Source organism: Hypomesus nipponensis, chromosome 23, assembly GCF_054491055.1.
Source record: "Hypomesus nipponensis isolate SF chromosome 23, ASM5449105v1, whole genome shotgun sequence".
Classification (NCBI taxonomy): domain Eukaryota; kingdom Metazoa; phylum Chordata; class Actinopteri; order Osmeriformes; family Osmeridae; genus Hypomesus; species Hypomesus nipponensis.
In genome coordinates, this window is record NC_140383.1 from 6,032,884 (window position 1) to 6,056,967 (window position 24,084).

Here is a 24,084-nt window from a genome sequence, read left to right on the forward strand (position 1 = left end):
GAGGCAAGTAGGGTGAAGTGCCTTTCCCAAGGACACAACGTAATTTTGCACAGCCGGGAATCGAACCAGCAACCTTCTGATTACTAGCACGATTCCCTAACCGCTCAGCCACCTGACTCCCTAATATATGCCTGGTAAATACAAACAAAATCCCTTAAAGGCACAATATAAGTCCTGTTCTTCGATCAGAGGATTTTCAGTAGGCCTTTTATAGAGATGTCCCCACTTACTTATAGGATCTACCGCGAAGGCCGAGTTCGAGGGTCCACTTGGGGGTCCAACACCGGAAGAGTTGCAGGCCATGACACGGAACTCATACTCCAGGCCCTCATTTAGACGGGTCACCTGGAACTCCCAGCCCTTCAGGCCTCTCTTGGTCACAGGTGACTTATTGACACGAGCCCAGTAAGAGGAGCCCTTTTCCCTCTTCTCCAGCCAGTAGCCACTGATAAGAGAGCCTCCGTTGTCCAGAGGCGGTTCCCAGGTCACCACCATAGAGGTCTTGGAGTACTCTGCAATGGTGGGCTTTTCTGGGGGACCTGGCAGACCGAAGGGATCCTTGATCAGGACTTCCTCTGATTCACAGGCATCACTCTTCCCATAACGGTTCTCTGCTCTGACGCGGAACTGGTAGGAATTGCCTGTTATAAGGTTCCACACCTGTATGAAGAACATGATGACAGTTAATATTTATTGAAGATCCAGAGATTCGGGTCACATTTATAGACAAGTGAATCCAGAATTAGAGACAATTATGAAAGATAACAAACCCCAAATCTTTTCTCTATGATGCTGTTTGTGACCTCCACCCAGTCAGAGCTCTCTTCTGGGTTCTCTGTGTTGATGTCCTTCTTCTCCACAATGTAGTTTGTCAGCTCACTGCCACCATTGTCCAATGGCGCCTCCCAGTGGAGGTAACAAGACTCAGCCCTGATGTTGGAGACTTCTAAGTTCCTCGGTGGCAGAGGGCGATCTGCAAACAACAGAGAACAAACATCATTAGCCTCCTGATAACCATACAGCTGTGGCCTAAGCAAGGGTCGTTTTAACAATAAATATTTTAAAAATGAAAACTTGAGTTACTCAACTCAAGTTTCACTAAATGCCAAAATAACAAATATAGTACTCACCAAGCACCATGACGGTGATGGTATGACTAGCATTTCCCAAGCGATTGGAAGCTGTTATGGTATAGGTGCCCTTGTCCTTCCTGGCAGCAACAGGAATGCTGAGTTTGGTGTCAACCTTCATCCTGTTCACTTCCTTTGTCTCCATCAGAAGTGTCTCAGTGGGCTCCGCAATGAGGACCTCATCCTTGAACCATTCCACCTTGGGCGGAGGGAGACCAGTGGCCTCAGCTGGGATCTCAATAGGCTCTCCCTTCTTAACTGTGATGTTGTCACCCTTGAAGACCTTCAACATTGTCACAACGGGGGCCACTAAAATGAGAAGAGAAACTCGGTGAGAAATCACAGTGCATGAAATTTAAGACTTAAACATGTCTTTGCCAGGTCCAAGACTTCATCAAATCCATCAAGATGTAAAGGAGCTTGGAAACATGTGGCTGTCAATTACCAATTTCACTGCTATATGACCTGTTTCCCAATAAACATATTTGAAACAAGATGTAAAGGGGTTTGACTTGACTGATACTTCTTGTGATACTCCTGTTTGTCCAAAGAGGACAGTCAAAAACAGATCAAGGTGTGTAGAGGACATACCTTCATCATCCTGAATCACAACCGTCATTGTGATGGAGGGCTCACTCTCTCCGATCAGGTTGACAGCCTTGGCTCGGAACTCATACAAAAGCAGCTCTTCGAGACCGTCTACTTCCATGGTGAGAGCAGTGCACATCTCTTTGTTACAAAGCTCGAATGCCGCAGCATCCTGCCTCTTCTTCTCAACCCAGTAGCCAATGATTGGACTGCCACCGTCATTACGGGGAGGTCTCCAGGCCAGACTGAGGGAGGACTTGGTTCTCTCGGTGTAGTGGAACCTCTCAGGGGCGGTTGGTGGACCTGTGGAAACAGGGTAACACCATTGCATCCACCTGTCCAGTCTTCCCATACAATAACATGTAAAGATAATCGGGTCTGTAATAAATGGGCTGACATTGGCCTTACCTTGAGGATCAATTGCTTTAATTGGGCCCAGGTCCACAGGTGGTCCACAGCCAAACTTGTTCTTAGCAACAACACGGAACATGTAATCCTGTCCCTCAACAATGCCCACGATCTCACACTTAGATGAGCCGGTTTCAATTGGCTGCCTCCATGTGTGCATCTTTGCGTCCTTCCTCTCAATAATGAAACCAGTCACATCACTGCCACCATCGTCATCAGGGTCGGACCAATTCAATATCATCAATTTACGAGTCACAACAACTGGCTTCAGGTCCAGTACAGGCCCAGGCACATCTACGAAGAGAGGGGACAATGTTTTAGAACATGAAAGATTAATTAACGTTTAATAAGAAATGGAGGTACGTTTCCCAAGATACTCACCCATCACATCAACCCTGGTCCAGGCAGACTTTGTTCCACTGGGATTGGAGGCAATGATCTGGTATTTGCCGACGTCCTTCCTCTGGACGTTCTTGATGCGGAGAATGCTCTCCTTTCCAACGTTCTCCACCTCAACGCGCTCTTTCTCTGGAGCTCCGTCATCTTTGGTCCATTTGATGTCTGGAGGAGGTCTGCCAGTCACATGGGCAGGCACACACAGTGTCTCTCCAGCTCTGATCACAACACCATTCTTCACTGTAAGGTCTAACTCCACCACTGGGATTTCTGCAAGACAAAACAATGTGTCAACCATCTGTCTTTGTTAAGACTGCATCCATATTCAGAACTGGACATCCAATCTGTTTTATCTGAGGTCGGCTGAGCCGATTAGCCTACCTTGAGGGTCCCTGACGAAGACAGCCTCTGTCACCCCAGGTGTGCCCTCTCCAGCAGCATTACAGGCAATCACCCTGACAATGTACTTGGCGCCCTCTCGGACCCCAAAGACTGTAAAGGTTCGGTTCTTCCAGGGCCTCTCAGTGGAGCGGGACCAGTCCTTGGTCCCAGCCATCGTCTTGTCAACGTGGTAGCCCAGGATCTCCCCTCCACCATTGTAAGTAGGAGGATCCCATTCCACATCAATAGAAGACTCTGTGGTGTCAACCACTCTGGGGAAGGGTGGCCCAGGAGGCACTGTTGGGAAAAACAGAATTAGGATTCACACATTGGAATGCTACCAGAATCTCTTTCAAGTTTCAGCCCAACTGACATTCAAAGACTATATTGAGGTGTATGGGGTTAGGTTTGAATGCTAGAAGTTTGTCTGACTTACAGATTGGCTCCTGTGCCGTCTTGGGTTCCGAGGGGACGCTGAACTTCCCGGGGCCAGCCTGGTTCTCAGCAGCAACTCTAAAGATGTAGGTGAGACCCTCCAGCAGACCTTCCACGTTGAGCTCCATGTCGTCTACGATGTTGCGGTTCACCCTGGTCCAGTGGCTGCTGTTGATTTCCCTCCTTTCCACCCAGTAGCCCAGGATGGGGCTGCCGTTGTCTTTAGGTGCGGTCCAGGTCACCAGCATGGAGGTAGCAGTGATGTCCTCTATTTCAGGCTTCTCAGGAGCCTCGGGGGGATCTGAGGTAGATATTGTTCATTCACAATATTAAGCAGATGATTTCAAAAAATGACAAACCACAAACACATTCTGGAATTGTATTCATTATGACTAGTAGAACGCATATCGAAATCACATTACCGAATGGATTCTTTGCGATGAGTGGAGCAGAGACGCAGGGTGGTCCGGCACCAAACTTGTTCTCGGCTGTGACGCGGAAGATGTACTCCTTCTTTTCAATCAGCTTTGTCACAAGGTACTTACACCCCCTAAGTGTTGAGGTCACAGTAACCCAGCCAATCTCCATCTTGGAGTTGTCTTTTTTCTCCAGGGTGTAGTTTAAGATCTCACTACCACCATCATCAAGAGGGGGATTCCACTTGCAGATAACTGTGTTCTTTCTCACTTCCTCAAACCTGAAGTTGACAGCAGGTCCAGGTGTATCTAATAATGGATGGATGGCATTTTTTTACGATTGACAACTCTTTATAACAATAATAATTTAAAGTAAAGAAATTGTAAATGTGTATACCCCAATAACACACAGCAGTATACAATAGTGGGTATCTCACCTAGTACGTTGACTTCACAGGTGGCGGAGGCCACACCATGATCATTCTCCACCTTGATGGTGTAGACACCATGGTCACCTCTTATTGTCTCCCTGACGATAGCACATGACTCTCCCCTTTTACGGTCATCAATGGTCAAACGCTCATTGAGGGTGGGGTAATCTGGCTCCTCGATTTCAAGAGCAGGCTGCTCTTCTTTTTTCTCCTCTTTTTTCTCCTCCTTCTTATCCTCCGCCTTCTCCTCTGCCTTCTCCTCTGCCTTCTCCTCTGCCTTCTCCTCTGCCTTCTCCTCTTTTTTCTCTTCTTTCTTCTCCTCTTTACCCTCCTCTTTCTTTGCCTCCTTTTCCTTGTCCTCCTTTTCTTTCTTTTCTTTCTCTGTATCTACCTTCTTGACAATGGGTTTCTCTAGTCTCTTCCTGAGGGCTTCAGGTCTGATGATTTTATCGTTCCACAGCCAGGTGACGGAGGGGGCGGGGGAGCCAGAGATACAGGCATCCAGGCGGATCTCACAACCTCTCTTGATATTCAGGCCAGACTGCAGATTACCACTCAGGAACACCTTGGGTGGTTCTGGGAGGATAAAACAACCACATCTTAGGATATAATGCATGCGTGCCATAGCACTTCAAGGTACAATAACTTTATAATGTTACCTATTGCAGCTTTCAATTTCTAAATGGTGCTTTGTTTTGATTGAGGTAGATATATTTCAGATGTGTTGTAAATTGTACCATCTGTATATTTGTTGGTAAAATGTATTCTTACCAACGGCGTCAGAGGCCTTCACCATGGGAGTGCTACGAGATGGGTCACTGACTCCAGCTGCGTTCTCTGCTATCACACGGAACTGGTACTGCTTTCCATCACGCAGACCCCTGACTGTGTACGACAGCACTGGGACCAGGAAGTCATTACACCTCTCAAATTTATCTTCTCCCTTCATCATCTTCTCCAGGATGTAACCCATGATCTTACAGCCACCGTCATACATTGGAGGCTTCCAGGTCAAAGTGATGGTCTTGGCAGTGGGGTTGTGTGTTTCAACGTCAACAGGTGGGTCAGGGCGTTCTGAGAAATCACAAAAAATGCGATCACAAAAAAATACTAAAAACTTGCACAATTAGAGAATGATAACAAAGAGAGTATCAAAGCGATAGATCGAGCAATAGGGACAAAGAAATATCTACTTTACTCACGTTTCTGATCCTCTGCGATAACAGGGTTTTTGAGCTCAATATACTCTCCTCCACCAATCTTGTTGACAGCTTTCACCCGGAAGTAGTACTCTCCGTTGGGGATGAGGTCTTTCACGGGCCAGCTGACCTTGTTTTCTCCGGACATCATGTTGACATAGGTCCTCCTGCCAGCTTCCCTACGCTGTAGCACATAGTGGAGGATGGGGCTTCCTCCATCATAGTCTGGAGGGTCCCAGGACACCTTGCAGGAGTTCTTAGTGATGTCAGTGGCAATAATCTCTTTGCATGGAGCAGGAAGACCTGTGAAACAGAAGTTCATTTATTTAAAGTTTAGCATTGCGGTGAGGAAAGAGTTATTATAAGACATATATACGATGGACCTGATGTAACTTTGTCAGTCACTTACCAATGACTTTAACATTCATGGTCCCACTGCAGGCTCCAAGATTGTTCTCCAAGGTGACCTTGTACTGGCCAGCATCAGCGTGCAGACAGCTATCAATCTCCATGTGGCAGGATGTGTACTCTGACCTGAACGTCAGTCTCTCATCAGCCTTCATCTCCTTGCCATCTTTGTGCCAAGTGATCTTGGGCTGGGGCACAGCTCTGAAGGGAACTGGCAGATGCATCTTCTCACCTTCCACAACCACCAGATCCAGGGTCTGGAACTCCAGAGTTGGGTTGCCTGAGAGGATAAAACACCCACGTCAGTATGCCACGTGTCAATTACATGACAAGATTCATATTAACATGAACGTAACAGATGATCATGAAATATTTCAGGTTTACTCACAGTCAGAGTCCTTGGCAAAGACATTCTCCGATATGTCAGAGGGCTCACTGATGCCAACAGAGTTGATGGCCCGGACCCTTATGACGTACTGTTTCTCTGGAACGATACCCTCTTCTACCCTGAACTTCATTTCTTTGACGGGTCTAGAGTTGACCCTCATCCACTTTTCGGTGCCAGCCTCGCACATCTCAATATGATAGCCAGAGATAGAGGCTCCGCCTGTCCTTTCAGGGGCCTTCCAGGCAATGGAAATGTAGTCTCGGCTGGCTCCAGTCACATGAAGCTCAATGGGAGGAGAGGGAGGACCTGAGGTTTGAAAAGAGTGATACCGTTAATATCGACAAACGTGGCCAAGTGGGCTGCTTCACTGTGAATAGAATGGAATTTCAATGGTAGTTTTATAAACTTCATTCATAAAAAAGCAATTTCTCAAAAACACACCTGTAGGATCTTCCACTGTAAGGATCTCAGTAGGTTCACTGGGATGTCCAGCACCAGCCTCATTCTCAGCCCGGATTTGGAATTGAACCTCAGTTCCCTCAATGACGTCAGTTACCCTGTACTTGCAGTCAGGTCCGGAGGTCTTGCCACACTTCACCCAGCGGGTTCCCAGCTTCTCTTTCTTCTCAATGGAATACCTGATGGAGACATTATGCATCCCAAGCTTGTGTAAAGCAATGTTTTTATTTGTGGCAATTATTGCTTGTCTCCTTATCATTTGAATCCATCATACCTCAGTATGGGTCTTCCACCGTCATTCTGTGGAGCCTCCCACTGAAGATCAACGTGTCTCTTAGACACACTCAGCACTGCCACATTATAGGGTGGCCCAGGAGTAGCTAGGGGAGAAGAATCGGAGCCATGCCTTTAAAACAGCTGCATCTCCTGAATGCATATCTCTAAAGGCATTATCCTAAGTATGGTGCCATGTAGAGATTATGAACTTACTGAAAGTGTCCTTAGCCAAAATGGAGTCCTCCATTTCACAGAATCCACTTTGTCCAACAGCATTCTCAGCGGCCACACGGAATACATACAGGGAGCCCTCGTTTAGAGGAGTCACAGTGTACTTGGTCTCCTTTACAGTGGTGTCTACTGCCTGCCAGCCTTTACGTCTGACATCCCTCTTTTCAATGACGTAGTTGGTGACAGGAGACCCTCCATCTCTTTCTGGGGCAGTCCACTTCAGCTCAGCGCTATTCCTGGTGATTGTTATCACCTCCAACCAGCGAGGAGGAGTTGGTGGGTCTAGAAGGGTTATAAACAGGGTCATGTCAAGTCAACTAAAACAGGCATTGGGACCGCACTGGACAGAATAATCTGATATGATATGATAATCGTGGATGCTGTGCGAGACTCAGTGTTTTATAAACTACCAAAGTGACAGAGTAAAAGTAGGTGACTTACTGAGCCTCTCTTTGCAAAGTACGGGGTCACTAGGCTCGCTAGGTTCACTTTCTCCAGCCGCATTGACAGCCCTGACCCGGAAGGAGTACTCCTGCTTCTCCATCAGGCTTTTCAGGAAGTGCTCCAGAATATTGATGTCTTCAGCAACACGGATCCAGTCCACCGTTCCACTCTTCAGCATTTCAATAATGTAGGACTCAATCTTAGCCCCTCCGTCATGCTCGGGCTTGGTCCACATCAAAAAGGCAGAGGTTTTGGCCACATCCTTGACCGTTGGCTTACCAGGAGCCCATGGAGGGTCTGGAAGACAGCAGAAGGTGGAAATAATTTAACATGTCATAATGTTATGTTTGTATTTATTGTTACATGCAAGTAAATATTAGTCTAATGAAGATGTTTGGATGTTTTACCAATTGGATCTTTGACTAGGATCAGATCTGTTTCCTTGCTAGGCTTTCCAGGTCCGGCCAGATTCTCAGCCAAGACTCTGAACTTGTACTTCTTCCTTGTAGGCAAGCCTTTCACTCTGCAAAGTACGGGGGAAAAATATAAACAAAATGTCAAGATTGATCTGCTTCTACAGCCCAATCGAACTTTAAAATGTACAAGTGTAGCTCGAAAAATATTGGCATTATTTCACAAACTACCATATATGTGCTCTTGTCAAACCTACCTGTAGGTAGTGTCCCTAATGGGAAGTTTGTTGCATCTCATCCATCTGTCAGTGTCAGGTTCTAACCTCTCCACCCAGTAGCCAGTGATGGGACTACCACCGTCCTCCTCTGGCTCATACCAGGTGAGAGTCAGGGAGTCCTTGGCAATGTCTGAGGGCTCGAGCTTAGTGGGGGCCCCAGGAGTGTCTGGAACAATATAGGTCACACACAGGTTAACACCAACAAAAAAAATTCATAAACAAACTTATGATTTCTTATCATTGATGATTTATGTCATTTTATTTCTTATGTTCGGCAGAATACCTACCAAAGGCATATCTAGCGATGATTGGAGCATGTTCAGCTGCTGCACCGATTCCAAACTGATTCTCTGCAAACACCCTGAAAACATACTCCTTAAAGGCCACCAGGTTGATGGCCTTGTAGGTGGTCTGTTTGACAGTGGAAGAAAGCTTGTGCCAGATCTGGCTGTCAGCAGCTCGCCTCTCCACAATGTAGTTGGTGACCTTTGAGCCCCCGTCATCTCTGGGAGGGTTCCATGCAAGGAAGCAGGACTCATTGGTGATCTCAGAGATGTCAAAGGCAGCTGGAGGACCTGGCTTATCTGTTGAATGATGAACAACATTCGCTGATGACATATTTGCATTCTGCATTGGTGAAAAGATCACATAGAACATATGATTTTGATAGTGAAGTCGTTTTTAAAGTATCCTTTACCAAGAATATTGACTTCCACAGTTGCAGCTGCACGGCCACTGCTGTTGACCGCTTCAATGATGTAGGTGGCTGTGTCCTCTCTCACTGTCTTTGCAATAGTCACCATAGAGTGACCAGGCTTGTCAACAATAGACACTCTGTCATCTGTCTTCAGGGCCAGGTCAGCCTTGGTCCATTTCACTTTAGGTACTGGCTTTCCAAGCACATCAGCTGGAAGCTCAATTTTAGCTCCAGCTTTCACAGTCAGTCCAGCAAGTAGCTTCACATCGAGCAGAATCTCTGGAGCCTCTGTAAAGCACAGTGAACCACAGTCAGATAGCTGTACAGATAGCTCTACACATTGGTCCATTTAAAAATAATGGTTTTTCAGTAGTCAGCCTACCTTTGGGGTCAACAGCCAGGATTTCATCTGTGGCCTTGCAGGGTCTGCTGGCTCCTAGTCTGTTCAAAGCTCTAACACGATAGGAATACCACTGTCCCTCAGTCAGACCAGTTACCTCCAACCTAGAGGATCAGTGGAAATAGAAAACATATGTTTTAACACTTGGAGTAAAAAACAAACAAAAAAACATACAAATTCTTCCATTGTTATAAAATAAAGTTTACTTGTGTGACTTAAAAACGTCTAAAAGTCTGTACGTACTTGAGTTCTGGTACAAGATCGCCACAGGGCTCCCACTTGTCTGTGCCACGCTGGCATCTGTCTACGTTGTAGCCTCTGATACCCGTTCCACCATCATATTTAGGGGGCTCCCAGGTCAGGAAGATGCCATGAGCAGACTTGTCCCTCCATCTCAGGTTCTCAGGGGGGTCCGGCACAGCTAGTAATAAACAAGGAAAAGATGTATGAGCAAGATGCACACAAATCAACAAAAGCTGTCCGGAACTGATTAATAGTGTTGATATAATGGACAGGGTGTGTACTTTAAAGTGCTACGGTACATGAATACTTACTGGCGGGAGAGGAGACATTGACTGGCTCGTCAATGTAAGCAGGCTCTCCTGGGCCACATTTATTGCAGGCAGTAACCCTGAAAAGATACTCCTTCCCCTCAACGACATCAGTCACAGTGAACTCCTGGTCCTGAACGCCAGTGATAACCTGGGAGACACGTAAAAGGACTTTATTGAAAGTCAGTGTGTTACAGGATTCAAGTCTGTTTAAATACATATCTTTATATAGAACTCTGAAGACCCTTTTTTCCCCTCCATACCTTCACCCAGGTTTTGCGGGACACATCACGCTTTTCTATCTGGTAGCCAGTCAGAGGGCTTCCTCCGTCATGCTCTGGTGCCTCCCACATCAGGTGCACGTGTTGCCTGGTAACTTCTGCAACTTTAAAGTCCTTGGGCGCACTTGGAGATGCTGAGTGGATAAATACATTAGTTTATGAGGGAACAGAGGCATTGCTGTTGGTCGAGGGGGAATTATTTGGGCACGCATCACTTACCGATAACAGTGACCTCGATATCTCCTGAAACGGAAGACACGTCGTTCTCCAGGTGCAGGGTGTATGTGCCCTTGTCTGGGCGCACACTGGGGGTGACTAGCAGTTCTGTGAAGGTACTCTTTGTAACCATGGATACACGATCCCCGGCAGTCATCTGCTTATCTCCAAAGGTCCACTTAGCAGTGGGTATGGGATATCCAGAGATAGGGACACGGATAGTGAGAGGGTGAGGAACGATGACCTCCAGGCCATCCTTGAAGGCACCGAGATCAAAAGTGGGGGCAACTGGAATGAAGATGGGAAATAATTAGGTAAACACTTACCAATATTATGTGACTGGATTCATATAAAACCATTCATAAATCAATAGTAAAGTATGTAGTGGATCTCACAGTGGGGATCATCAGCCAGTAGAGGTCCAACAATGTTAGAGGAATCCGACATTCCAGCTGCGTTCTCAGCAAATACTCTGTAGTTATACTTCAGACCATACTTCAGACCAGAGATCTATGCATAGAAAGAATATAATGGATTTTAATGACACAATATGTAGGTTAAACAGATCTCTAAGGCAAAAACGGGAGATCTACTGAATCCCTACCTTATAGCAAAGGTCCTGGCAGAGCCGAGCGTTGCATCTGAGCCACTTGTTTGTTCCATCCTCACACCTCTCAATGATATAGCCTGTGATCATGCTGCCTCCATTTTTCAGGGGAGTCTCCCAGGTCAGCTGGACTGAGTTCTTGTTCTGTTCTGAATGGACCAGGTTCATAGGGGGGCTGGGCCTCTCTGTACACAAACACCAAAACACAAATTGATTGTCATATATTGCATTTTGGTTATATTCAAAGTAACAAATAGATCTACAGTACAAAACACATTGAGATTTAGAATTGGAGACATACCGATGGGGTCCATGATTTTGACTGGGTTGGTGGCAGCGCTTGGCTTGCCAATTCCAGCTTTGTTCTCAGCTTTGACCCTGAAGATGTATTCTTTGTTCTCAATGACATCATTAAGGATGGCGCTGCGGTCCTCGGGTTTGGTGACCAGCGCGGCAGACCAGTTCACAGACGTTCTATCACGAAGCTCGATGATGTAAGAGGTGATCTCTGATCCTCCATTAGACCGAGGAGGTTCCCAGGACACAGTTGCTCCAAATTTGCTAACATTTCCTACCTTTACATTCTGAGGTGCATCAGGAACGTCTATAATACAAGAAAAGGTAATGACCTCTCTGGTTAATTGATGTTTTGAATGTTAAGCAGCTTACATTACATTATTATTTCATATTTTACTCACCAAACTTATTCTTCGGTTGTACAGGTTTGTCTGTCTCTACATTGGGTCCACTGCCAACTCTGTTGCGAGCGCAGACACGGAACAGATACATGGAGTCCTTCTGGAGCCCAGTTACACAGTACTCTGGGGCTTCAGAGCGGTCTGTGGCCAGTGTCCAGGTCTTGCGCTTTACATCACGCCTTTCCACCACGTAAGCAATGATCTTGCTGCCACCATCGCTCTCCGGCTCATCCCAGGCCAGGCTGACCTCACCGTCTGCAGTGTCAACCACTTGCAGGTTTTTGACAGGGCCAGGGATGTCTGAGGAACACAATAGAGGAAGTTACTACACATAAAGCTGATGCAACTTTTACGAGACCCACATTTTGACACCCTCCCAGTTAGGGTGTTTCATAATCACCTGAGAGGTGTGTTCACTAAGAACTTACCAATGACACTGAGGTTGATGAACGCTTCTCCCTCTCCATGTTTGTTCTTGATGACCACCTTGTAGCGTCCCTCATCAGATTTCTTGGGGTCCTTCAGTCTGTACTCAGTTTTGTCTGTGGCTGTGTGAATGTTGTCCTTGGGCATGCTTAGAGTGTTGTACTGCCAGTCTGCCTCAGCTTTGGGATAGGCACTGTAAGGAACAGCCATCACAATGGGCTTTCCAGCGTCTGTCACAAAGCTCTGGTCGGTGGTCTTAATCTTTGGAACGGCTGTGGGATAACAGCACAACAGACATGAGGAACATGATTAAAAACGTATAATCTGTTAGGATTTACTTGAATGTCGTTATTGTGTAGAAAACAGTTAAATGTTCCTCAACCCAGTACTTCAACACTTCAAGCCATTTCAGCAGGAAACATGGCAGTTAATCATATCATAGTAAATGTGAAGGGTTCAACATCATACCTGCCAGTTCCAGCTTGGCTTTGGCATCCTTGTCCTTGACGATGATTCTGTACTCTCCCTGGTCACGGGGTCTAATCTCACACACCTGCAGTCTGTGGACTTTTCCTTCACTCATCATCTGGTACTTGTCTCCCTGGACAATAGTCATGTTGTTCCTCAACCATTTGACCTCAACTTTGTCTTTGTTCAACTCAACTTCATAAACAACATCTGAACCTGGAGGCTCAAACACATCCTTGGGTGGTCTAACAATCTCAACGGTCGTCTCTGGAATAAAGAATATCAAATTTAGCAAGAACTGGATTTGTGCAAAGAAATTCCCACAAAACGTCAAGAATGTCATGGATTAAACAGGCTTGCCTTCAACGAAAAGCCTGGCCCTGGATCGTTTCTCATCAACTCCACAAGCATATTCACACTCATCATCTGGTCTGCACTCCTTGATTTGCAGTTTGCAGATCTTTCCCTCCTTACTGAACTTATATCTAGGTAGAAAATTTGAGATTTCAGTACATCCTCTCGGATTGAGTTAAAACTTTGGATCCAATTGATGTAACCTTTAATTCTTTACTTACCTCGGTCCTTCTCTAATTTCACGTCCATTTCTGTACCATTTGACATCTGCTTTCTCCTTGGTGATCTTGCAGGTGAACTCAGCATCCTCAAACTCTGTGATGGTCTGGTCTTTGAGTTGTGTGGAAAAGTCTGTGGGTGCCTCACTGATGATAAGCTCAGCGGTGCATTTGTCATCACCGGCAACTGCGGTGTATTCACCCTCATCGGCCAGAGTACAGTCCTTGATGGTCAGGGTGTGCTTGTCTTTGTCTACCCTGTACAGGATACGCTTGCTCATGGTAATCTCCTGGCCAGCCTTCATCCACTTGACAGTGACATTTGGTCTGTTCACCTTGCAGGAGAAGGTAATTGTTTTCTTCTCTTGTGTGTCAACATCTTCCAGAGGAGCAATAATTTTCAGACTCTCCTCTGTGGACAAACAGTAGATATGTTTCACAAAGGGATTAGTCATGAATTGACATAAAGACCATTTCCTAAATTAATTTACTTATTCATCCATGAACAAAAAAAACTGTCAATGTAATTACAAATAGATTATGCTTACCTTTGACAGTGAGTTTTGCAGAACTCTTAGCATGTTCATTACGCTGGTTTGTTAGTGTGATAGTGTAGTTAGCTTCATCTGTCTTCTGACCATCCTTGATCCTCAGAGAAAAGACATTGTCTTTCTGCACCATGACAAACTTGCTGCTCTCAAACATAGTCTCGTCATTTTTCAACCACTTGGCTTTGGCACCTTCTGTGTTCACTTCACAATTCAAGACAACCTCTTGTCCTTCTTTTGCTTCTGTGTCTTTGAGGGGTGTAATGATCCTAAGTTTCTCTGTAAGAATGCATGTCAAAGAAAAGTTACAAGTTAGTATATCCTTTTCAAGGTTACACTAAAACAAACAAGATAGAAAATGTTTTATAAAAACTCAAAAGGACAATAGTATGAATCACAAACCGAGAACAAACAGGTCAGCTGTAGCTCTGGTGGTGCCAATCATCACAGCGTAGCCTCCCTCATCCTTCGGTTCACAGTTCTTCACAACCAGAGTTCTTCTCTTTCCATCAGAGATCATCTGGTACTTATCACCAGCTTCTAGCTGCGTGTTATCCTTCAGCCATTTGACTTCAAAGGTGTCCTTTGAGACCGAGCAGACAAACTCAGCCTTTTCTCCCTCAACCACCTCCTGATTCTGAGGTTTGGCAATGAACTCGGCAGCGAGTTCTAAAGGAGTTGAAACAAGAAGCATGGATTTAGTTCAAGTTTTGGTGTCTACTCTCACTTGCCTCTTAGCAGGAGCACATACATTTAGGTGTTATGCTATTTAATAGTGTTTCATAGGTTTTGCAATGCTTTTAGCAAATTGAAGTACAGCAGTACATGTCCTGAATTATAACTGTCTTACCATTGATTTTCAGTGTAGCTGACGTTTTAGCGTTGCTAAGTCTGCAGTTGTACTCTCCAGCATCATCCATTTTGAGGTCCTGGATGATAAGAATTCTCTTCTTTCCATCCACAATCTGGTCATATCTTCCTCCCTCAGGCAGCTCCTTGTCACCCTTGTACCAGGTGACTTCAGCACTGGGCTTTGATACTTCACAGATCATTTTCACGCTGTCTGTCTCTGTTCCTTCCACGTTAGACAGGTTCTTTGAGAACCTAGCCTCCTCCTCTGCAAGGAGAATAGGTTATAGTCAATGGAGGGTTCCGAGGTAGCAATATGAGTATTTTACCAATGACTGTCAGCTAGTCTTACCGACAACTGTCAGCATGCCAGAGGATTTGGAGGTCTTTGCATCGCATTCATACTCAGCTTCATCATCAAAGACTGACTTGTTGATGATGAGGATATGTTGGCGACCTGTTGCAATTATTTCATACTTTTTCCCTTTTCTGATTTCACTGCCATCCTTAAACCAGCGAACCTGTTTCAAAACAAAAGGCCAGACAAAAATTCCACAAATGTACATACCGTAAATTGATGTTGTATTACCTCTGTGTACTCTAAATCATGTGCACATATCAATTTACCTTGGCATTTTCACGTGAAACTTCACATTCAAATCTTGCAGATTCCTTCTCTTTGACCTCAACATCGTGGAGCGGCTTACTGAACTCAACATTTGGAGCTGTGAAGACAATGTCACAGTTTTGATACATCATCCATGTTGCTTTTATTTAATCAGTGCTTAAAATATTATATAGTATATTTATACTTTAGCTTATTGTACTCACGTTCAACATTCAGGAAAGCAGATGTTTTGAATTCCCCTGCGTCACAGGAATATGTCTTAGAATCATCAAGTGTGCAGCCTTGAATGATCAGTTTTCTCTTGCGGCCATCAGCAAGCATTTCATGTTTCTTAGTTTTGCGGATCTCCTGTCCATCTCTGAACCATTTAACTTCAGCCTTTTCTCTGGAAACTTCACATTCCAGGGTAGCAGTGGCCTCCTCTTCCACAGTCTGGTCCTCCAGAGGTTTGGTGAACTCAACTGGTGGCTCTGTTTAACAACACAGGTATCAATGACTCGTACACAACTAAAACGCCCAAAGGTGTTTAGTCGCAAGGCATGCTGTAATCACAAGGAAGCATGAGTAACATCATTGCGTTTAACATATCTGTATCTTTCCATCATGATTGTCAGTTAATTAAGCTGAAACCTTAAAACTATTTGACACAACATTTAATAATAGTAATCAATTAGCAGTTATTAGAAAGCCATCATTTGAACCATTGACTTGAGCACTTAGTTTCACAGTTTTGTATAAACAGCAGCAGTACAGCACCCAGAACCTACCGTTTACAATCAGTTTGCCATGTGTCTGGAAATCTTTAGCAGTGAGTTGTACCTCACCAGCCTCTGTCATCTTCACATCTCTGAGAGTCAGAGTGTGAGTTCTGCCCTCAGACCTGAAGACCACCTGTGCAGATCAAGCAGATTGATAAATCAGGAAGCCATGACAGCAAGAGTGGTGTCAGGGCTATATACTCCATCTAATGAACACAGGCAGCTGGTGACAAGAGACCAATTTAACTCCCTGCCACCCGACTCCTCTCTCCTCAAAGAGTAGGAGGTGTAGCCGTCCACAAGATGTTTTCTTTAAATTGTTAAAAACTCTACGAGGCCTTCATGTGACTAATGCTATTTAAACTGAAATAAACATTGACATGTATACCCATTGGGACCAGTCGTTGATCCTGTGGATGGATACTGTTGCTAAAAAGCTAGAAGGCTACAAGATTACATAACCAATGGGTACATACTGTATGTTATTGGACAGGCAGTGTTTTTAGCTTTTGTTGAGTATGTTTTGTCCATCTATATAAATTGCCACTTGTAGAAAGAACACATCAGTGTCCTATACATTTAATCTCCTATTGTATTAAATCATTTTTAATAATATTAAAATGATCAAAAACCTTCCCAGGTAATGGAACTGATGCTAACACGATTACTTATCATGGATTTGTATTTAATAATAATTAAACTGGAAATTATGTCACAGTATTCCTTATGCAAGACCATGTAGCTGCAGGTAATAAAACACCTTGCGCAACACCATAAACCAAGCACTTACTCTGACAGCCATTTCAGATGACTAGGAAATAAATAATCAAACTTTATGGAGGGCCTAGCATCATTATTACGATTTCAACGGGAAAAATGTATTACATACAACATGTTCTTATGTCAAATTAAAACTGTCAAATAGCAATAGCCCCTCTTGCCACCTGCCATAGGACTCACACACTTGAAGCAGTTAAAAATAACCAGAAGAACGCTTGCAGGGCAGAAAAGCCTTCAGCGTTATCTCAAAACCCAGATCAAATGCTCTACTGGAATTCTGATCTCTACAGGCCCTTATATGAAGAAAACGTGTACTGGAGTTGTCTAATACATCTAAAAAGTGTCAATATGCACAACATTCACAATAGAAATATTAATAAGCAATGACAGTCTGGCCATAATGCATTAGAATCAAACAAAAATCCCAGTGTAAATAAATTATTAATAAAATATAGAACTATGTTAAAGTTTGTATTTCAGGTACGGGTATATGCCATGAAATCCAGGAAGTAAAATATTTGATCAGTTTTGTTGACAGTTGCATTATAATTCATTTGAATAATATTGGGAAGATGGCATGAAGCACTTGTCATAAGAGAGCATCAGTGTTGTGATGTAAATAACCAAGGTAGTGTTTTAAACTTACTCTGTCACTTGGTTCCAACTTTGTACCCCCTAGGAACCATTCCACGGCAATGCCTTCATATGACAGTTCACAGTCGAATGTTGCAGTCTCCCCAGCAGTAACAGTAACATCCTTGAGAGGCCTCAATAGGCCGATCACCCGTGCTTTAGATTGAGGAGAAGACATGATTAGTCACCCCCAAATCCCAATGGAAGGTAAATCCTCAATGGCTAATCCTCATTTTTGGCTGAGCTGACGGCAGGCCACTGAAGCCTATGAGCCCTCAGGACAACTGTGGACTAGAGCTCTGGGACTTGCTGTTGGGGGGGCTAACTCATTTGCATACCAAGTTTCCTTGAGATGTATATGGTCTGCAGAAAACCTTTGGGGGGAGGTATGTTGTAGCTCCGCCAATCACTAGCCGTTCACTCTAGATAAGGTATGTGGCTTCTAAAATAGCCACAACACCTGATTGGCCATGAGCCCACCCCTGCCAAACCAACCAGGCTGAGCAATATGTCCCTGTCAATCAACACCATGGAATTCCAGGAAAAGGAGAATGTCAAACTGCATGTTACCCAACAAAAAAAAATGCTTGTATCATTGCAGCTGGTTGCATGTCGTAACAGCAGCGATGGTTTTGTTTCACATACAGTTGTTGGAACACAGAAAGTGTGACTGGATTAACAAGATTCAACGATTTTGACACATGTCTTTAGATATCCCTGACAATTTTTTTTATGGGCTGTTAAATGAGGCAACTGTCGCAATTAACTAGCTGATTTATTAATCAGCCAACAGTTCATATATCAAAACAGACATTAACAAATGTACTGCTCATAACCCCTCATAAATGTACTGTGGTTTATCTACACTGATAATTTACAGCATCCATAAAATATGTTACGTGTGACTGTGTGTTACATTTAATCTCACCTTTAACTCTGAGCTGAGCACTGGATTTAGCATTGGCTGCCTGAAAATCAACTTCTCCTGCCTGATCCTTACGAACGTTGTACAGGATCAGAATGTGCTTTGTTCCCTCCTCCTTTTTCTCACAGTCCTGGAGAAAGATGCACACAATTGAACTTTGCTTTGTGTTTCTTTTGATGTTTTAAATATATTTATTTGGCACTGTAATAATCTTACAGGAGACTGGTGAAGAGTTTCTCCTTTGAGCTTCCAGTGACCATGCACATCCTCCTCAGAGATCTCTGTCTCAAAGCGAGCAGTCTCAGTCTCTGTCACTTCCACACTGTACAGGGGACGGACTATCTTGATGTCACGCTCTGCAGAGAAAAAAACATCTACAGTTAGCGTAAATCTAAGAATTTACATTATTATTCTAAAAGTGTGTGTGTCAAGTTATTTTACCCTCAATGTTCAGCCTGGCAGTAGTTTTGTCAGTTCCACAGTCACATGAGTATTCTCCAATGTTGCCTTTCTCTGCCTTCTTAACGGTAAGACAACGCCCCTTTCCATCAGCTTTGATTAACACATTTTTGGAAGGAACAATCTCCTGTCCATCTTTGAACCATCTCACTTGAGCGGAAGCCTTGCTCAGTTCACAAACCAGTGTCACTTCATCCTTCTCTACTGCAGTGTAGTCTTGCAACTTGGTTGTGAAATAGGCCTCTCCCTCTGTTAAAGAACATACATACATACATCATAATGACCTTTGTGTAATTTCATAATCAAAGAATTCCAGCCATTGTATTTCTTGGGATCCACAGTAGTAAACTGTTCACCAACCTAGAACAGTCAGCATGGCCTCTGATGTCTTTCCCATGGCCTCCACTTTTATCAGAGATGTATCATCAATGGACACTTCCTTGAAGGCCAGGGTGTGGAACTTGCCATCATCTGACATGTGCACCACTTTGCTGGGATGCAAACGCACATCGTTCTTGTACCAAGTGACCTGGATCTTGTCATGTGAAAGTTCAATACTGAACTCGGCTGTCTCACGCTCCTTCACTGTGACATCCTTAATGGGTTTGACAAACTCAAGGCGAATACCTAGAAAAAAAGGTTTCACATGTAATACAATCTTCACTGGCATAGTCAACCTTTAAAAAGGTTTATATAGCTTGTTTAAATATACAGTATATGTATTTATACAATACATATCAATTGTGGGATACCTTGGATAATTAGTTTTCCAGTTGTTCTCTTGTCCTCTGCCTCAAACACATACTTGGCTTCATCATCATAGGCAGAAGATTTCACCACCATCGTGAACCTTTTTCCATCTTTTGTAATCTCATACTTGTCATCAGACTGTAGTTCCTGAGATCCCTTGAGCCAACGGAAGGTCTTGGGTTCCCTTGACACCTCACACTCAAACCTTGCCTCGTCCTTCTCATACACGTTAACGTCGCTCAGCGGGATAACAAAGGTAATTGGAAGCTCTGTAATTTACAAGCGAATACATTTGCATAACACCTTGCCCAAAAATAGAATGCTGTAGATGTTTTTACTAAATACGGGAGAAACTCACCTTTAACTTTTAGGTTAGCAGAACACTTAGCATTAGCCCCCTGGTATCCCACTTCACCTGTCTGGGATACCTTGCAGTTGTACAAAGTCAAAGTGTGCTTTGCACCATCCTCAATAATTTCGACATCCTGTAAAAAGTTATACAAAACGATCAAGGTTAACTATGTTGTTAACCATGCCCTCTATTTACAAATTGTTAAATGGTTGACATTTTTGGAACCGAAACGTACAGGAGAGGTAGTAAGGGGTTCTCCATTTAACTTCCACTGGCCGTGGATATCATCTTCAGAAATCTCCACTTCAAAACGAGCCGTCTCACCGTCAAAGAGCTCAACACCATACATGGGGCGAACCACCTTAATATCGCGAGCTAAAATTTGCATAGACAATATTTTAAAATAGACAGGGTCAGACAGATAGAATTCACCCAAAGTATATGTTGATATTGGCAGCTTTTAAATGAAGAACTCAAAGCTAACAATGAATTTATCAAGGATAAACTTCTTCAGTGATTAAAGCTAATCAATTCGTAATTGGTTGTTATGGTATCATGTTCAAGTTTATAATCTACGATTCTGAATTTAAGTAGCAAGCAATGTGAAGTTTCCAGCTCAGACCCACTTACTAGAGCTAAATACATACTCTTGGGAATGTAGCTGGCTAGTAATCTGTTGTGTGCATATGTTGGAGTAGTGTGCATGCACATTAATACTTGTTGACTGTACCTTCAATATTGACATTGGCCATGGTCTTGTCAGTTCCACAGTCACATACATATTGCCCTTTATCTTTGTCCTCCACTTTCTTAATGGACAGGACTCTGCGTTTCCCTTCAGCCTTTAAGGTCACCATCTTGGAGGCTTTGATCTCCGTCTCTTTGTGGTACCACATCACAGGGACGTCTTTGCTGAGTTCACAGTCCAGAGTGACCTCGTCTTTCTCCACAGCGGTATAGTCCTGCAACTTCACTATGAAGTATGCATCACCCTCTGAAAAATATTACATTGGTTTTATTGACTAGATGTAAGTACACTTACACACAATACGGGACCTAAACTACTGTATGGATGCTCCCTATGTGGCAATGTACAGAAGAACAATGCATACAAATATGCTGTTCAAACCCAATATAGAATAATGTTGTAGAACATTAAAAAAAAAGAAATTGTAGTTGTTACCTATCACCGTCAAGTTTGCCATTGAGGGAAATCCTTTAGCCTCTGCCTTAATCTGGCATGTATCATCTAGTGTCAACTCCCTCATTATTAATATATGTTTCTTTCCATCAACTTGGGTGACAATGGTTCTGCTTGGATGCAGTTTTATTTCATTTCGGTACCATGTCACTGGTACATTCTCATGAGAAAGCTCAACATCAAACTGAGCAGTTTGACCTTCCTTCACAGTTTGGTCCTTTAGTGGTGAGACAAATTTAAGCCTCATACCTATATATTAGTAGGGCATGTAGACTTCCAGTTAGGAAATTGAAAAAACAACCAACCATGGCATCCCACGTCGGAGAGATAATCAAGCAGTTCATTACTTGTAATGATCAAATAATTTTGAAAGCCACAAACTTACCCTCGACAGTGAGCTTAGCTGTTGAACTTTTGCCCAAAACTTCAATAGTATATTGTGCCTCATCGTCAAATTCACAGTTGTTAATGACCAACATATGTTTTTTCCCATCATTAATTATCTCATATTTTTGATCTTGTGAAATGATGTCAGAACCCCTTAGCCACATGACCTTTGGCACATCCCTTGTGATGGCACACTGAAATTTAGCCTGTTTCTTTTCAGGCACAGACACGTCCTCCAAGGGGACTGTGAAGTCCATTTCGATTTCTGGGAGGTACGAATAATTATTAAATATCTATAGACATTTTTTTCTTGATTTGAGGATGATACCAAACATTAATATCCTTAGCAGTTTCCAAACAAAAATGTATGTGATATAGTTTGTATTGTATGTAGATCACTGCAGCAAAGAAGCTCAGAACATAGCAATGTGGTAATCTCTTCTTAAATTGCTTACCTTTTACTGTGAGCATAGCGCTGGTGATGGCATTCAGAGCCTGATAAGATACTTCACCGGACTGATCAACTTCCACATTTTTCAGAGTGAGGAAACGTTTCATGCCCTCAGCTTTAATGTCACAAGTCTGAAAAATTATAGATTTGTTTTTAAACCAGAGTGATACTTCTGTCCATGTCAATAACATTCTGCACTTATATTCCTTTTTTAATTATTATTAACAAGACAAAATTGTGCATCTGACTTTGAGATTATATGCAGGAACATAAAAAGGTTAAATTGCATTTTAAATGTCTTACTGGTGATCTGGTCAGGATTTGCCCTTTAAGTTTCCATTCTCCGGCTACATCCTCTTCAGATATCTCAGTTTCAAAGGACGCGGTTTCTTTCTCAACCACCTCAACGCTGGAGAGAGGCTTCAAGATCTCAGCCTCACGTTCTGGAAAAGTTGGTTTATTACTCATAGTCCGAAATATGTATTTCAATATTTTTGTGTCAGAAATAATTACCAGGTTTTGCTATTCTGGAAATGTGTGCAAGTGCAACATACCTCCAAGTGTTAGTTTAGCAGCATATCTACGTCCTTCAACTTCCATGGCATATTCTCCTACATCATCAGGCTGTGCGTTCTTGATGGTAAGAGTCACTTCTTTTCCGTCTTTCTTGACCTCTGTTTTGTCAGTGGGATCATTGGAAATCTCTTGATCCCCTTTGAACCACTTCCAGTTGGGTGTGTCTTTGAAGAGTTCACACTTGAATGTGGCTGTGGCCTTAGGTTTCACATGCTGGTCTCTCAGTGGTTTCACCAACCAGTCTCTGATGATTTCTGTACACAAAATCATTATATTATGCAACACAAATTAAGTGGTGTGTTTATAAAGCATGTGAATACCTATTTAGGTTTACGTATATATATTAGACCTCCACTTACCAATTACTTTGACTTCTGTTTCTGTCTTGATGTCCTCGCACTCACATGTGTAGTTACCAGCATCTTCTTCCCCTGAGTCCTGGAGTGTAATTGCATGTTGCATTCCAATGACATTGATGGCCAACTTCCCTGCGATTTTCTTGAGGGGCTGACCGTTCTTCTTCCATACAACATCTCTCTCTTTGTTCAACTCACAGGTCAGGTATAAAGGCTGTCCCTTAAGGACAGAAGTCTCTTCTTCCAAGGTCTTAATGAACTTCACAGGCAGCTCTACCCAAGGGCAAATACAATAAGGATGTCATCAGATTAACAAAGGCAAAAGTATGATATTTTCTTATGGATATTCATACATATATACCAAATGTCACTTAAGTAATTTAATGCTTACCCTCAACAATGAGTTTGGCTGTACATGTAATTTCTTTGCCGGCATTCTTGGCGATACAAGTATATTCGCCAGTGTCAGAGAGTTGGACATCAATGATGTTCAGTTTGCGATCTTTGCCATCAGAGGTGAATTTGTGCTTTGGGCTCTCTCTTAGGTTGCTTCCATCTTTCATCCATGTTGTTATTGCAGTTGAGGGTGAAACCTCACACTCAAACACAGCTGCTGAGCCAATAGATTCAGCTTCCTTCAACACTATGTCCTGGAGTTTTTTAATGAACTTAAGGGGAACAGCTTTGAGCTTGAATCCTCCAAAGGGTTCCTCTGGTGGTTTGTCTCCACCAGGTCTCATTCCTCTTCCCCTGCCTCCTTCACCAGGGGATGGAGTCTGCTTGGCTAAAGTTCAGATAAAATAGCATACACTTACTCCACTCGGTTAGTTTTTTAGATGTAATGTATTGTGGACAAATCTTTACAGCACAAATATGGCACAATGTCTTCTGTTACAGATATTGCAACAAACTTATATTACCGGAAATATTTTTAATAAAATATAAAAAATACCTCAGTATTAGTGTGGTGAATGAATTTAGGACTTTATTTTATTTGAAAGCATGTTTTAAATTAAAACCATGCTTTCATTAAAATGTTCATTTGAAAGTTTGAACCATTCCTTAGAAATTGGAACACATTGTTTCACGTTTAGAGTTTCCAAGAAATTGCATGTCTGTCATAGAGATATGCAAAGAGAAAAACCTATAATAAAACTTGAAAATCTCTCTCCTTCAACATATTTTCAAAGACTGTGAAAAAAGACAAGTTCCACCAGCATCTTAACAAGATGCC

General features: G+C 43.3%; 1 protein-coding gene across 1 annotated transcript in view; it reads right to left on the reverse strand.

Moving 5' to 3' along the window:
- The window catches only part of ttn.2 (titin, tandem duplicate 2), a 150,455-nt gene that overhangs the window by 62,479 nt on the left and 63,892 nt on the right, over positions 1 to 24,084 (reverse strand). Inside the window, exons 101-158 of the mRNA XM_084688466.1 lie at positions 23,242 to 23,634; positions 22,854 to 23,123; positions 22,473 to 22,748; positions 22,222 to 22,361; positions 21,923 to 22,049; positions 21,466 to 21,732; positions 21,063 to 21,329; positions 20,610 to 20,873; positions 20,115 to 20,254; positions 19,886 to 20,012; positions 19,530 to 19,796; positions 19,138 to 19,404; positions 18,760 to 19,026; positions 18,535 to 18,674; positions 18,322 to 18,448; positions 17,407 to 17,549; positions 15,990 to 16,113; positions 15,426 to 15,692; positions 15,222 to 15,319; positions 14,947 to 15,115; positions 14,596 to 14,862; positions 14,148 to 14,414; positions 13,746 to 14,024; positions 13,201 to 13,609; positions 12,986 to 13,110; positions 12,626 to 12,892; positions 12,160 to 12,429; positions 11,732 to 12,031; positions 11,335 to 11,637; positions 11,031 to 11,218; positions 10,822 to 10,936; positions 10,430 to 10,714; positions 10,193 to 10,344; positions 9,933 to 10,080; positions 9,622 to 9,799; positions 9,361 to 9,482; positions 8,979 to 9,266; positions 8,569 to 8,865; positions 8,261 to 8,447; positions 7,998 to 8,113; positions 7,588 to 7,887; positions 7,129 to 7,428; positions 6,914 to 7,019; positions 6,622 to 6,818; positions 6,181 to 6,486; positions 5,794 to 6,072; positions 5,388 to 5,687; positions 4,957 to 5,259; positions 4,192 to 4,761; positions 3,761 to 4,063; positions 3,340 to 3,639; positions 2,904 to 3,200; positions 2,508 to 2,792; positions 2,127 to 2,420; positions 1,722 to 2,021; positions 1,131 to 1,439; positions 771 to 973; positions 231 to 660 (exon numbers count right to left, since the gene is read on the reverse strand). Coding sequence (XP_084544592.1) covers positions 231 to 660; positions 771 to 973; positions 1,131 to 1,439; positions 1,722 to 2,021; positions 2,127 to 2,420; positions 2,508 to 2,792; positions 2,904 to 3,200; positions 3,340 to 3,639; positions 3,761 to 4,063; positions 4,192 to 4,761; positions 4,957 to 5,259; positions 5,388 to 5,687; positions 5,794 to 6,072; positions 6,181 to 6,486; positions 6,622 to 6,818; positions 6,914 to 7,019; positions 7,129 to 7,428; positions 7,588 to 7,887; positions 7,998 to 8,113; positions 8,261 to 8,447; positions 8,569 to 8,865; positions 8,979 to 9,266; positions 9,361 to 9,482; positions 9,622 to 9,799; positions 9,933 to 10,080; positions 10,193 to 10,344; positions 10,430 to 10,714; positions 10,822 to 10,936; positions 11,031 to 11,218; positions 11,335 to 11,637; positions 11,732 to 12,031; positions 12,160 to 12,429; positions 12,626 to 12,892; positions 12,986 to 13,110; positions 13,201 to 13,609; positions 13,746 to 14,024; positions 14,148 to 14,414; positions 14,596 to 14,862; positions 14,947 to 15,115; positions 15,222 to 15,319; positions 15,426 to 15,692; positions 15,990 to 16,113; positions 17,407 to 17,549; positions 18,322 to 18,448; positions 18,535 to 18,674; positions 18,760 to 19,026; positions 19,138 to 19,404; positions 19,530 to 19,796; positions 19,886 to 20,012; positions 20,115 to 20,254; positions 20,610 to 20,873; positions 21,063 to 21,329; positions 21,466 to 21,732; positions 21,923 to 22,049; positions 22,222 to 22,361; positions 22,473 to 22,748; positions 22,854 to 23,123; positions 23,242 to 23,634 — 14,085 coding nt within the window. The remainder of the gene's footprint in view (positions 1 to 230; positions 661 to 770; positions 974 to 1,130; positions 1,440 to 1,721; positions 2,022 to 2,126; positions 2,421 to 2,507; positions 2,793 to 2,903; positions 3,201 to 3,339; positions 3,640 to 3,760; positions 4,064 to 4,191; positions 4,762 to 4,956; positions 5,260 to 5,387; positions 5,688 to 5,793; positions 6,073 to 6,180; positions 6,487 to 6,621; positions 6,819 to 6,913; positions 7,020 to 7,128; positions 7,429 to 7,587; positions 7,888 to 7,997; positions 8,114 to 8,260; positions 8,448 to 8,568; positions 8,866 to 8,978; positions 9,267 to 9,360; positions 9,483 to 9,621; positions 9,800 to 9,932; positions 10,081 to 10,192; positions 10,345 to 10,429; positions 10,715 to 10,821; positions 10,937 to 11,030; positions 11,219 to 11,334; positions 11,638 to 11,731; positions 12,032 to 12,159; positions 12,430 to 12,625; positions 12,893 to 12,985; positions 13,111 to 13,200; positions 13,610 to 13,745; positions 14,025 to 14,147; positions 14,415 to 14,595; positions 14,863 to 14,946; positions 15,116 to 15,221; positions 15,320 to 15,425; positions 15,693 to 15,989; positions 16,114 to 17,406; positions 17,550 to 18,321; positions 18,449 to 18,534; positions 18,675 to 18,759; positions 19,027 to 19,137; positions 19,405 to 19,529; positions 19,797 to 19,885; positions 20,013 to 20,114; positions 20,255 to 20,609; positions 20,874 to 21,062; positions 21,330 to 21,465; positions 21,733 to 21,922; positions 22,050 to 22,221; positions 22,362 to 22,472; positions 22,749 to 22,853; positions 23,124 to 23,241; positions 23,635 to 24,084) is intronic.